The 12,641-nt window shown below is 40.5% G+C and overlaps 2 protein-coding genes across 2 annotated transcripts; both read right to left on the bottom strand.

The window, feature by feature from the left end:
* Positions 1 to 2,899: 2,899 nt before the first annotated feature.
* On the bottom strand, positions 2,900 to 3,796 carry LOC149254123 (uncharacterized). Its single transcript, XM_089454689.1, has one exon. It carries the CDS (start codon positions 3,794 to 3,796, stop codon positions 2,900 to 2,902), a length of 897 nt encoding a protein of 298 aa, XP_089310815.1.
* Positions 3,797 to 4,774: 978 nt separating this feature from the next.
* LOC149254122 (uncharacterized) lies at positions 4,775 to 5,347 on the bottom strand. The gene has a single exon (XM_089454688.1). The coding sequence runs from the start codon at positions 5,345 to 5,347 to the stop codon at positions 4,775 to 4,777; it is 573 nt and encodes a 190-aa protein (XP_089310814.1).
* Between the last annotated feature and the right edge of the window lie 7,294 nt (positions 5,348 to 12,641).

The raw sequence follows: 12,641 nt of genomic DNA, 5'->3' as shown, positions 1-12,641 counted from the left end.
GCACCAACTACATCAACAGCTGCACCAACAATAGAGCAGACTCATAGTCTGGATATGCAGAAGCTTCAAAATGAAATTCAAGTCCTGGAAGCTCAAATGTTAGAGCTTAATCAAGCCAAAGAATCTTTGGCTAAAGTAAATGAAATATATGATAAGAGCAAACAGAATGTGGCTGAGAAGGAAAGAGATATAAAAGCTCTCAAAAAGAGAATAACTGAGCTTGAGAAAGAGCTCACACTTGATAAAGTGACAGCAGAGCTCAAAACAGTCCTATGGGCCAATATTGGCCAGTCCATTACTGATCAGTGGCAGTTCATTGAGACCATAGATGAACAATCAGCACTCATTACAAAGGCAAATAGGGAGATACACAGAGCAAGAGCAAGCCTTGGCAACATGCTTGATGCTGCCAATAGGATGATCAACATATTGAATAACAGGACAAGCTCTCAACTGACCACCATGGGAATTGCTCATAGGACTGAGACAATCTCAATGGTTAAAAGGGTCCTGACATTAAGAAACCTGGTTGGAACATTAGAAAGGAGAACTCAAGACATGCAGACCGAAATCAACAAGTTCATGGACAGGTTTCAGGTATTGCAAAACAGAGGCCTCCCCAGCCTACTAAGCAGTGTGGGAAGACTGCTTACCCATGAAAACTATGCTAAAAGGGTCAATGCCTTTGCTGCAAGTCAAATTGTAGGACAGCCCAGCACTTCAGCAGAATCAGGGCCAGCATCAGGGCAGACTCTATATAATAGGGTGGAAAACCTGTTTTTTATCATGAATGAGATCAATCATCTGTTCGATGTTCCTCCAAATTTCTATAAATATACAGAAGCAGATGAAACCATAGAGGCAATTGTGAAGCACCAATTTCCCACACAGGAAGTCTGGAATAAATTGACACAGCTAATATTATCAAGCCAGAACCTGTAATGTTATGTTTTGTCAAATTTATAAGTGATCATACACAGGGAAAATTTTGGTAGATAAGCATACAGAGGAAAGATGAAAGGCTGAGCCAACTCAGCAGGGCTATTCGGTCACCACAGCAGCAAGCACAGTCACAGGTGGCAGGGCCGAGAAAATACAGCGCAGCAAACGTAAAGACACATTTTCCAGCATTAAAGAAAAGCGGTTCAACCGACTCACTGACCTCCAAAGGTCAAAATATCCGCTGACAGACTTAAAGAGCAGTTATGCTACATTCAAAGCTGTAATAACTTCTTTTCTACTTTTCTGTACGAAGTAATGAAGATATTTCTCTCTCAGATGACTCAATGCCTGAGATATTTTGTATAAACATTTCTATAAAGTCCCCTTCGCATGAGTTTGCAAGGGGTTGTTGTTGATTTCATTTCTATATTTCTGTTGCTGTACAATTCTCAGAGAAATAATACAAAAGGCGGATGGAGTTTCCAAAGCTCTGTGTTCCTTGATGCACTGTGGTGGCTGGCTGATTGTTACAGGATTCCTGCATATTTCATAGCACAATAAGTCTTCTTTAAAACTCTGTGTTATATGTTTTCTAGTCTTTCACCTTCTTTCATGTTTATGAGTTTTTACACTTAATGGCAAAGTAAAAGAATAGTTCCAGGATTTAATCACAGATTACCCTGAACTCAATCTAAGCTGTTATAAATGTTTTCTTCAGATAGAGTAAATAAGGTGTAATTCTTAATTGCTACACTTTTCAAGTTGTATCTATCACTGTGATAAATATTTTCAGGAATTCAAGTTTGCTCCTGAGGCATCTATCTCCTTTCTACACCCCAGCTTAGTGGAAAATTCTTGAATGCTTTTCACTGGTTGTTCACATGTCACCATCATAATCTAACTTTGTTATATGAAGTATTTAAATGGCCCTGTAATTTCAGCAAATCACCTCAAGGTTTCTAAACACTTGTAGCCACAGACTCCATTGCCCAATGAAATAAACTCATCTGCAGATTGTGCACTTCAAGTACAGAAAGATATCCCTCAACCAAAGCATAAAACTAAATACCCTCATTTCATAGCTAGCCTAAAATCTCCACAGAACAGAGACAAATTATAAAGAGAGAGCCCTCTCTGATTACAGTGTGGCTAGGCACTGTAATCCAAAGATTGGTTAGTGGTTACCCCGGCCGTATTCCCTCGGGAGTCATAGGGAACAACCTGGGTGTTAACAGACACTAAAGGGAATATTAGTAATGCAGCTCATGATCCATTTAATGAATAAATACGGGAAGCCCAAATGAGTTAACAACATTCTAATATAAAGCTAATTCACTCTGTCGAAAGCTTTAGATAAATCAACTTTCAAAATCATACCTTTGCCCCGCCTTGAGTGTAGTGTATGGATTACCTCCTGGGCAGTGCCAACAGCTTCATGGATCTGTCTGTCTTGTAGGAAAGCAAATTGTTCCAGCGAGATGTGGTTAGAGAGGATGGGTTTCATCCTGTTGGCAATAATCTTATATATGCAGTTGCAGAGTGATATGGGGCGAAAATCCTCGAAGGTATCCAGGTTGTCCTTCTTAGGAATGAGTGCAAGGAATGTGGATGTAATAGAATTTTCAAGAAACCCTTTGCATCTCGAAACCTGTGTTATTTGGAGCAGATCTTCCCTAGTGATGCCGAAAAAAGCCAAATAGAATTCCACCGACCAAGCATTAGGCCCAAGATTTTTGTCCTTTTTGAACCATTTTAAGGTGTTCTCCAATTCCTCCAGAGTAACTGCCTTAGTTAATTCATCCTCTTCCCTGGGATCCACATATCTGGGGAAGAGCTGTGCCACCCTGATGGTTTTATCAAGATTAATATCTTAGGGGGCTTGATAGGCTTTCTTGAAGTGTGAGGAGGCCAGATCAACAAGTTGAGGAAAGGTATTTAATGCCTGCCCCTGATCATTCTAAAGTTGCCATATAGTGTTGATCGCCTTTCTTCCATTGGCAAATTTATGGTAGAATTTGGTGTTTTCATCTCCTTCCAACAGCCAGATGGATCTGCTTCTCAGGTGCCAGGTTTCCTCCTTCTCCTTAATAATTTTTGCTCTCTCTGCATATTGAGAAACTGTCCTGTCCTTATGGTCCTCTGAGGAGTAGATGCCTCCTAGATTGTTCTCAAAAGTGGCAATGTCAGCTTCAATTTTATAGAGAGTTTGATTCTCCTGTGTTCTTTTATTAAGGGCCCAAAGTTTGGACATCTTCTTAAGGGCTGTAAGATTTTGGATAAATCTTCTGGTGCTGTCTTCTCTTCTTCCAGGGGGATTTGCTCTCCAGAAATCAGAGATCATTTTTTTATAAGAGTCATCCTTGAGCCAGACAGAGCAGAACTTAAAAGGACCTTTAGGTTTTGCTCGCCCCCCTACAATTTCCAGGTAAATAGGGAGGTGGTCAGATATCCCCCCAGTACCAACCCAGTGTCTGATATGTAATCCCAAGTCCAAAAACTTTTCTTTGACGAGGTAACGGTCAAGTCTATGGGCCAGACTGTCATCCCCCGTCCTGTTGTTTCTCCTAGTAGCTTGAGGTTTGACAGAGGGAATATCAATTAGATAATGGTCTTCCAGTTCAGTCAACAAGTAATTTGAGAGAGAATCTCTCTGAGCCCTGTGACCCCAGGATTCAGCATGTCCAATGGAGAAATTAAGGTCGCCCCCTAGGATCAGGTGGTCGGTCTTCATAGAATCAGAGCTTAGGAGGTTCTGCCAAAAAGCAGGTCTGTTTTGGCACGGAACATAAACATTTAAGATCCGAAAATGTATCCCCAGTTTATCCGAATTGATGTCTGCACCCAGATGACCCATCCCACCCCAGCAATTATGTAATTTGATTGTGTGGGAGTTGTAGCCCAATGCAAGTCCACCCGACCTCCCATGGGCATCAAGACCAAAAAATATCCATCCAGGGAGCATATTTTGAAGGGACTGCGCAATATCAAGTATTGGTCCCAGTGTTTCTTGCAGAAAGATAATATCCAACGGTTCAATTTTTAACAGTCTACGAAGGGATAGTTTCTTGTCCGGCCTAGCCAGCCCTCTACAATTGTAGGAGAAGATCTTCATGGAGGGGGTGGATGGGAACCTCTTGCTCTAAGCGTCCCTGGAATGGTGGATTGGACTCCCAAGGCAATTTCATCTTCAGCAGTGCCTTGGGCCTTTGAAAGTAAAGAGGGTCGACCCCTCAGAATTTTAGGGGGAGGGGGGGAGTGGAGGATTTCAAGTCCAAATTGATCCTGGGCTTGTCTTTTCGATTGTAAGCGGGTCAAGTATCTCCCATAAGGGGGGGCTTGAATGGAAGGAGTAGTGGACGGGGTGGGATGAGAATGATTAGGGGCAGGAGTAGGGGAGAAGATGGGGATGGAGGCTATCGGGCAGGTGAGAGGAGTAGTTTTAGGGGGGATGCACACAAATTCTGTTCAATATGATCACTTGTAGGGTTTAACACATGCAGAGAAGAGAATGTGCTAGATAAATAACAGTCAATATGAGAAGAGCTGCAAGTGGGGAGAGGAATGGAAGGATTCATACCCGAAGAGGGCAAGCCCTCAGATGGCGACTATGGTCGAGACTGAGAAGGCTGCGAGCAATTTGGTGGCTTCCCTCGCTTCTTCGGCTGTGGAGGTGCCACTGCCCCAACTCCAGGATTCTTCTGCTGATTGTCTGGAATCTTAGCTGCGTCCGGGTCTGATGTGGCCAGGGGAACTTGACTTCTGGGCAGTGCTTGCTGATAAGTATGTTGTTGGGAGGCCCCTTCTTGTTTAGTAGTCTGATTTTTCTTCTTTTTCAGCAGAGGGCAATCCTTAAAAGATGCCCTACCTTATGGCATCGGCGACATCGAAAGGGGACGCCCTCATAATCCAACAGTTGCCTTCTGGTATGGTTCCTCCAGCGGATATCAATGAACTCCAGTAAACCCTCAGACAGGTCCAAATGAACCAAGATCCTCGCGTAAGCTAACTGCCCTGAGGTCTGATAAGAATTATCAAAGGTGAGATAGATACCAAGTGCATTTCCGATGAGCCTGAAGACATCCTCTGTCCAGAAGTGCAATGGAAGGCCGAGCAAACGAACCCAGATTGGCCCTGCGTCCACCCTTTCCCTCGCCGGGTCGAAAAGGGGAGTCCAACGATGGAGGAGAACCGGTGCCAGGTCTAAGTGCCAAACCGTGGACAGTACCCAGTTGGTGTGCTCCAGGCTGCTAAAGTGAAGTGCGAACCACCCTTTTTCAAGGGTCTGAACCTTCGATATTTCCTTGAGATTATCTCCCCATACATCTGAAACCCATTGCTGAAGCTTGGCTACACTGTAGTGTCGACCACGCACCTTGCCGACCAAGACCTTCACAGCAATATCCATGGCGTCTAATAGTTTGATGTCTTCAGCTATATTGAGAGGCGCAGCGCAGGCACGAAGCTTAGGGCCCTGTTTCTTTCTTGCCTATCCAGGAACCCCAGTGTCCGTGGCCTCCTGTGATGAACCAGGGAACGAATGGTCCAGAGAAACCCTAGGGTTTTCTGTCGCCTCCTGTGGGATGGTGGCGAAAATTCCAGAGATGGGTCCAATGCTTGTAAAATGTCCCTGTGCTATTGCCGAGATGGACCTCGTTGTAGTATGTCTCGAAACCACTGTCTTTGGTCCCTGAGGGGGGTCGGGAGATATGTGACCTGTCACCGCCGAAGGAGTCAGAACGTTTTTAGGGGCTAGGGTTTGATTAACATGTTTGAGCGATGGTGATATGTGAGCCTGCGAACACGGTAAGCTGGACTATGAGATGAGAGCAGGGGAAGAGGCCGCAGATTCAGGAACAGTAACCGACGAGATGAGAGGTCTAGTAAACGAAGGAAGGGCTTCAACCTCATCAGTCAATTCGGACATGAAGGGGAATAGACCGACATCTGTGGTTTTAGTGGGGGACCATGAGGGCACATCCTCCAAAGGGTCCAGGAATTCTCCCAGGTCATCCATGATTGTCAGGGGAAGTTATGATAGCTGCCAGACGAGGACAACAAAACGATAGTCAACCGTAAGAAAAATCGCTTGTGGGTTCCGTAAACCAGGATGGGTGAGGGAAACTGTAAGCAGTTGTAGCGGACATGAGAAAAACCAGAGTAGGTATCTGCTGGTTAAGGGTTTGGTGAAGGAGCAGCCATGGCTATTAACCGCCGAAGGTCACGACATCGAAACCCCTAACTGCCTCACATCATTTCTTCATGCATTTTTTCCAGATCAATAAGATAGAACTTGTATAACTTGTCCCAAATTTATGCATCCATATCTAGTGGCAAGAATGATTCATGTTATGATCATGAGGATGGCTTGGTAAAGTTTAGTAAATAACTATTGTTGACATAAAAATAATATTTGGATGTGAGCTCTACTTGACACTTGATTCGAAAAATCTGTCACAGTGATATTGACAGAAACTTTTGTGACTATTAGATTTGATTTGGCATCTATACGTTGACTTTGTTGATTTGATTGCACAATATTCATTTGTGTAAAACTAAGCATATTGTTTTGATATAGTTTTATGTTTACAAAAAGCATTGTATAAAGAAAGCTCCCCGAGCCTGGTGTTTCTACATTGACAATTACCTTGTGAAGACAAGAAGATGTGCAAATCCAAACCTTTACTTCAAAAAAGGTCAAAGGTATGACTTTGATTTTGGTTTTAGATACAAGTGGTCTATTCATAACAAGTAATGAGCCTCTGGTGATCAAAGTAAGAGGGAGTTGGCTTCTGAAGTTTGAAATGACAAATCATGGCATGATGCATTACTTTCTGAAGATTGAAAAAGAAAATATATATCATGAAGCTATTGAAGACTTTCTAGAAATTGGAAATGCAAATCCTTGGACACTATGATAGAATTATGCATAGTATGTTTTTGGACCTGCCTTGGCAACCGATAGTCGATTGAAGCATTAATGTTCTGTGTGTGTGTGTGTTTTGCATACCACCTGAGTGAATTCATGATTGAGCCTCTTCATACATTTTGAGTTAATGTCAAGCACCCTTCGAGATATTTGCATGGCAGAATCAATTTTGGTATGATATATTCTTTCTATTATATACGACTGCATGTATGTACTAATGATGTTTGGGATCATTATTTATGGGATGAGCACATCTAGGTGTTTCCTTAGCATGAGATCTGCCATGATATTTTGATGAAAATTATGTAACATTAAGCACAACCGAGGTTGAGTACGTTGATGTGGACATGGATAGATGTGAAATAGGTTGAAGAAGCTCTTTAGAGAGTTGTTTGAGTAGTTTCTAGATATGACAAGGTTACATTATGATAATGTTGAGTGGGATCCAATTGGCAGAGAACTTGCATATATCTAGGACTGAGATTTCATATATTGGGATAGCGTTGCCATATGAGACAAGCTTAGGCTTATGGTTGCTGAATTTGTGAGAGGGAGGATGAATTAAGTATCCTTTTTGTGATATATATATTTTTGATATAATATTTACATGATACTACTGCTATTGTGACATAATGAGTAAGCGGGTACCATATATGAGCACAATGATATGTTTATGATCTACAAAGAGTAGGACTGATCAAGAACACTGATCCAACTTCCCCCCCTATCTGAGCTCCTGGGGCTAGGAATTGAGATGGAGGGTTAATGGGGTTGAGGGATCTCTCGACAATGGGGTCATAGATGTTGCTTCCCTATCTGTCACCCATAGGGTGTGTGTCATCCTTGTCTATTTTGACAAGTAAGGTATCTCCCTTTATCTTGGTCTATTCAAAGTATACCCCAGTTGGCATCACAAGCTGGGCTTGTTGGGATTGTCCCTCCCCGTCTAGCCAATGGGTTGAGGAGGCTTAGGGGTGTGTAACACTTACCTTTGGTAATTTGGGTACCTCACCAAAGCTCGGATTATGATGCAGGTGTTCTACCACATGACTCATGAGGGTCATTGTTGGGAAGATCAATGGGAAATATGATGGGTTGAGTTGTGCTCCCTAATATCACCTATTACTCGATATGGGGTTGGAGATGTTTTTATCCCCTGATATTTCAGGTTAGACAAAGCTCCCTTATGTGGTTTCAGGTTGATATGTGCTCCTTGTTGTTGTTTAGAATTGAGCTAGGCTCTTCGATGTTGATGTGGGTCATAGATTTGGCTCCTCGCTGACAGTGATTCCAGGTGGTAATAGTGGCTCCCCGATGGATAGAGGGTGGTAGCTTAGGCTTCCCTCTCATGTCAAATTCTTCTTCTTTTAGATTTGAGAATGTTCATCACATGAGTAGGGATAATTAAGAGATAAGCATGAATAAGCATAGATGAGTAATGATGACATTTGACGATGAGATACTTGAGATTGGATATGATTTGATGGCAAGATTCTTCCGATGAATACATGATACAGTTGGAATATATCCCTAGCTGAGAGGGAGTGTTAATTTGGCAGCTTAGTGATAAATTCTAACCATGGCATGATATTCCTCTTTTCGAGAGGACCAATTTTGACTATTGAAGCTCTCATTTTGGATAAGGGAAAGTGTATTTTTGAATTAAAGCCCACATGTGCATATTTGATCAGGTCAACCCTAAAGAAAATTGGACACCCTTGGAGGGCTATAAATATAAGTGACCTCAACCTCATTTGGACATCATCTTGGATCATTCTTCTATTCTCCTTCTTGGTTTTATCTTTCACGGTTCTGAGACATTTTCATGGAGATTGGCTCGCACATGTTTGAAATTGCAGGGTTTGAAGCTCGCACGTGTGTTCTATGGTTTTGGTTCTTAGACACTTACAGGCAATAGGGAAATCTTAGCTACAATTGCATGCATGTCGGCTTATCAGTGCAGTTGAAGCCTCTCAACCGCATGCACATCACATCATTTGTGTAGTTCAGACCTAAGGTTTAGTTTTTCAGTTGACCGAAGTTTTTGCTCGTTGATCACAGGGTTCAACAGTTGACCGTCGATAGTGATAGTTGATTGCAGGCTTATGAAGCAGGCTTTTTAGTATTATAATTGTTGGGTTCATCTCATGGATATTGTTTAGTTGATTTTGTTGGATAGGTTTATTGTTGTTGATATGGATGATTGTACTCTTTTTTGCTAAATCATTCGATGACAATATAATAAGAAGAATAATTTGAAAGCGTTTTCCACATAATGGGTTTTTCTTGGGTCTTCGACTAATCCTGGTGTCTCTATGTGTGAATTATTTTCTTCTATTTCTCCTTTATGTTTCTGTTGCATTGATAATGATATTGTTCTTTCTACATAGTTGCATATGTTGTTGAATAATGATGTAAATCAGAATAATGTTACGATGTTATGGGGTGAATTTAATGTGTAAATGATGAAATGCAATTATTAAAGCAAAGAACAATATATCCCTAAGAAAAATTTATCATTTTTCTCTTTTTTCATTGTCCACCCCCTGCAATTCTAGGAGATTATATTCATTATTATTGTCATTTTTGGCTCCTCTATCAAATGAGGAGCCTACTGTATCATTTTTCTTTTAGTTTTTGATTATTTTTTATGATGCATTATTTATTACTCCTTGGGTGCCCTTTTACTTTTCCCTTTCATCCTGTTCTTGACATACTTCCCTATTAGATTTTATGTTGACTTTCCTGGTAGACCTGGTTCTCACCACTTCTCTCTCAACCTCAATTTATGATGTGTCCTCAGCTAAAATCAGATTATATTGGGGATCCATGCTTACCTCTAGGGATTTAAATCTCTCTTAATCATTTGACTCTTATGTTTCCATCACAATTTATATTTTGGAGTATCTTCAAGATCATGGATTTTTCCCGTGTCTATATTGTCACCTTTCTCTAGATGTGCATTTCCTTGAGGCTTTTGTTATGGGTTTTGAAGTTCACCTTCATCCATTTCCACATCATCAGGATGCAAATGGATTCTATGAATGAGTATTTTCCTTCTTATCTTCTCCCCCCCATTGTTGCATTAAGACTTTTCTTACTAGAGGGGGGAGGGGATCCACACAGTTTGTTGCCTGTACCTCGATACTGATTCTATTGTGATTGGGTCTTCCTCTTTTTCTGGGTCTGCCATTGACTTTCTTATTCATGCGAGGTAGTTATTCCTTCCTTTTCAGGGAATTTCCTAGCAAAATTCCCATGTTCATGGTATAAATGACATTTAAAGGGAATTTTATCATAATCTCCTAGCTAGATGAAAGACCAACCATCTAAACAAAGCTCGACAACTTTTGGTAAGCATTTTTGTAGAACCACTTCAACACATATTCTTGCACAAGCATACATTTATTCTCTTACCTTAGCTTTGTTGATGTATTTATCGAGATAATTCCCAATATTTTGTAGGTTGTCTTCATCCCAATAATGAAGAGTAAGTTGGGGCATCTTCACCCAGACCAGAACAATTGAGGGGACGCCATTTTTGGGGTTGAAATCCAAAGTCCATATGTCTAAATATAGATCTTGAGCTCCCATGAAGAAATGTCCATTTATGAATGTGAGATCTCTATCCTCCTTTAGATCAAACAAGAATGTATAAAAACATTTTGAAAAGAAAACAATTTCAATTTAACCTTTAACCAATAATTTCCATTTTTTGTTGACCCATTAGTGAACGGTTTTTGGGGGTGGATAAATCCCCATAAACTGAACAACCAATCCTATTTCATACATACTGATAGCTATCGAATTGAATTTTGCAATAGTGACTTGGACCTTTGGAATATATTCTTGTTTCTTCACAAATTGGTCTTGTATGGGTTTGATTCCCTTCAAACTTGATTGGACCAAATTGTTGAACACTGCTGCTTCAAGAGAGGGTTGTTTATTTGGGGAGGAGAATGGAGGGAGGCCAAAGCCTCCCATAGATATGGACAACATGATGAAACCCTATCAAGGGCACTAGATGGGCACACAAAGATCACAAAGCTAATAACAATCTTACTTAAATTCCATTTTGAAAATTTTAGATTGTAACATTTTTCGTGTTTGTCTTTGGGCTCTATCCTCTATATGAATTGTTGATCTTGAATTTTTGTGAATCCTAAGAAGCAGCTCAAATTCAATGTAATTCTATAGCAAATTGACAGCCTAGATTTAGATATGTACCACTTAGCCATTCAAGTAAAACCTGAAATAAATAGTTAACTATAACAATTAATGTAAGTAAATACACATAATAAATAATATGCGTAACATAAGAATACTCATATTTTTTAATTTTCCACTAACTGCTTATAGACTTCATACATTCCACCAAGCCATAAAACTCATTGCTCTAAATATCTTAGTAGTGGGTCACCCTTGAGTTGGGGCAATCACTCCACTGGGGAAAAGGCTCACTTAGAACCAGCCATGATCACACATCCAATACCAAACATGTACTAGGCCAAGGAACCAACTCTAGTAGCCCCCCAACCTATAGCCTCTCATCCCTCACATGCCTACACAAATCAAGGTAGTGCACCCCATTCTCTTGTTCTATAGTCCTTCAGAATGCACCATTACCTTTCTAAAGCTTCCAACACAGGTTACTAGATCATAGTTCTTAGTGGCTATAAAATCAAACTTACCTGCTTGCCTCTAACATGAACCAACAAGGAGCTAGGGAAGAATTGATCTAGTGGATATTGGTGGCCACTCGCCTATTCCAATTAAACCTTGTCCACTATTTCTTTCAATTTCCTTAATTATAACACATTTTACTATTTTTGGCAGCTTTTCGGGTCTTGAACTTTTTGAGTAGTTTTGAGGCCCTAAATGACATTTTTTTGGAAAACGGGTAATTGTATTGTTTGCAACAAGGATTTGTAGTCAAAAGTTGTAGTCCTCTGATAGGTCTTTCTAACGAGGTCACACATGTCAAATGAAGATCATATGCCAAAGTTATGACCCCGAGAAGTTGGTGTACCAACTAACCCCAATGGGACCCACAAACTTTTGGCGCTTCATATCCTATGGTTAGGTTTTTGGATGTTTATGGTTTCCATTGTTTCTCAATAATAAAATGGCCCATGAGCCTCATTGTAACACACTTCAGAAGGAATGTAGCCATCACATATCTTCTTAGAGATAAGCTACCATCACCCGAACTAGTTTGTTTCCATTTTGAATGTAAACAATTTTCAGTATTTGTTATTAATCAATTGAAGTTCAATTTTTACTATAGCTCTATGTTTCTGTTTAATTTTGTATTTCGTTTCATTCCTACATAAATATGGATCAAGAATGATGGTTGAATGTGGAAAGAATGATCATCAAATTATGGGGAAACAAGACTTAGATGTGCATATGGTCTTTTCACCAAGTGTTACTAAACGAACTCACCCCCACCCCTTGGGAACTCACATCTACTATTCATTCCATTACTTTTTTGACTTATGATACAATACCCCCTCATGACCTAGGCTTATACCATGTCTTCATACTTTGGGATATATTCATAAATTGATTTTATAAATATTTTATTTTTACTTTTCTTAGGAACCATGCCGCTTGGTTCCACCACCCCACCTTTCACTCTCAAGTAGTCCTAGCCTTGAATCTCTTGTGTTTGACTTGGTATATATAAATGGTGTATTTTATAACATGGTTGTGATTACATTCTACATCACTAAGATTGTTATCCTTTTAGCACGTAAGCTCTCCATCCTTA

This window comes from Pinus tabuliformis, chromosome 7 (assembly GCF_031772625.1).
Source record: "Pinus tabuliformis cultivar Carrire ecotype Pingquan chromosome 7, CPIR1, whole genome shotgun sequence".
NCBI classification, from domain to species: Eukaryota; Viridiplantae; Streptophyta; class Pinopsida; order Pinales; family Pinaceae; genus Pinus; species Pinus tabuliformis.
Note: the sequence above shows the minus strand (reverse complement) of the source record. Positions and strands in the feature narration are given on the sequence as shown.

Bases quoted from the DNA above. Each gene is read 5' to 3' on its own strand.
- LOC149254122 (XM_089454688.1), bottom strand. From the start codon at position 5,347: ATGGATATTGCTGTGAAGGTCTTGGTCGGCAAGGTGCGTGGTCGACAC.
- LOC149254123 (XM_089454689.1), bottom strand. From the start codon at position 3,796: ATGGGTCATCTGGGTGCAGACATCAATTCGGATAAACTGGGGATACAT.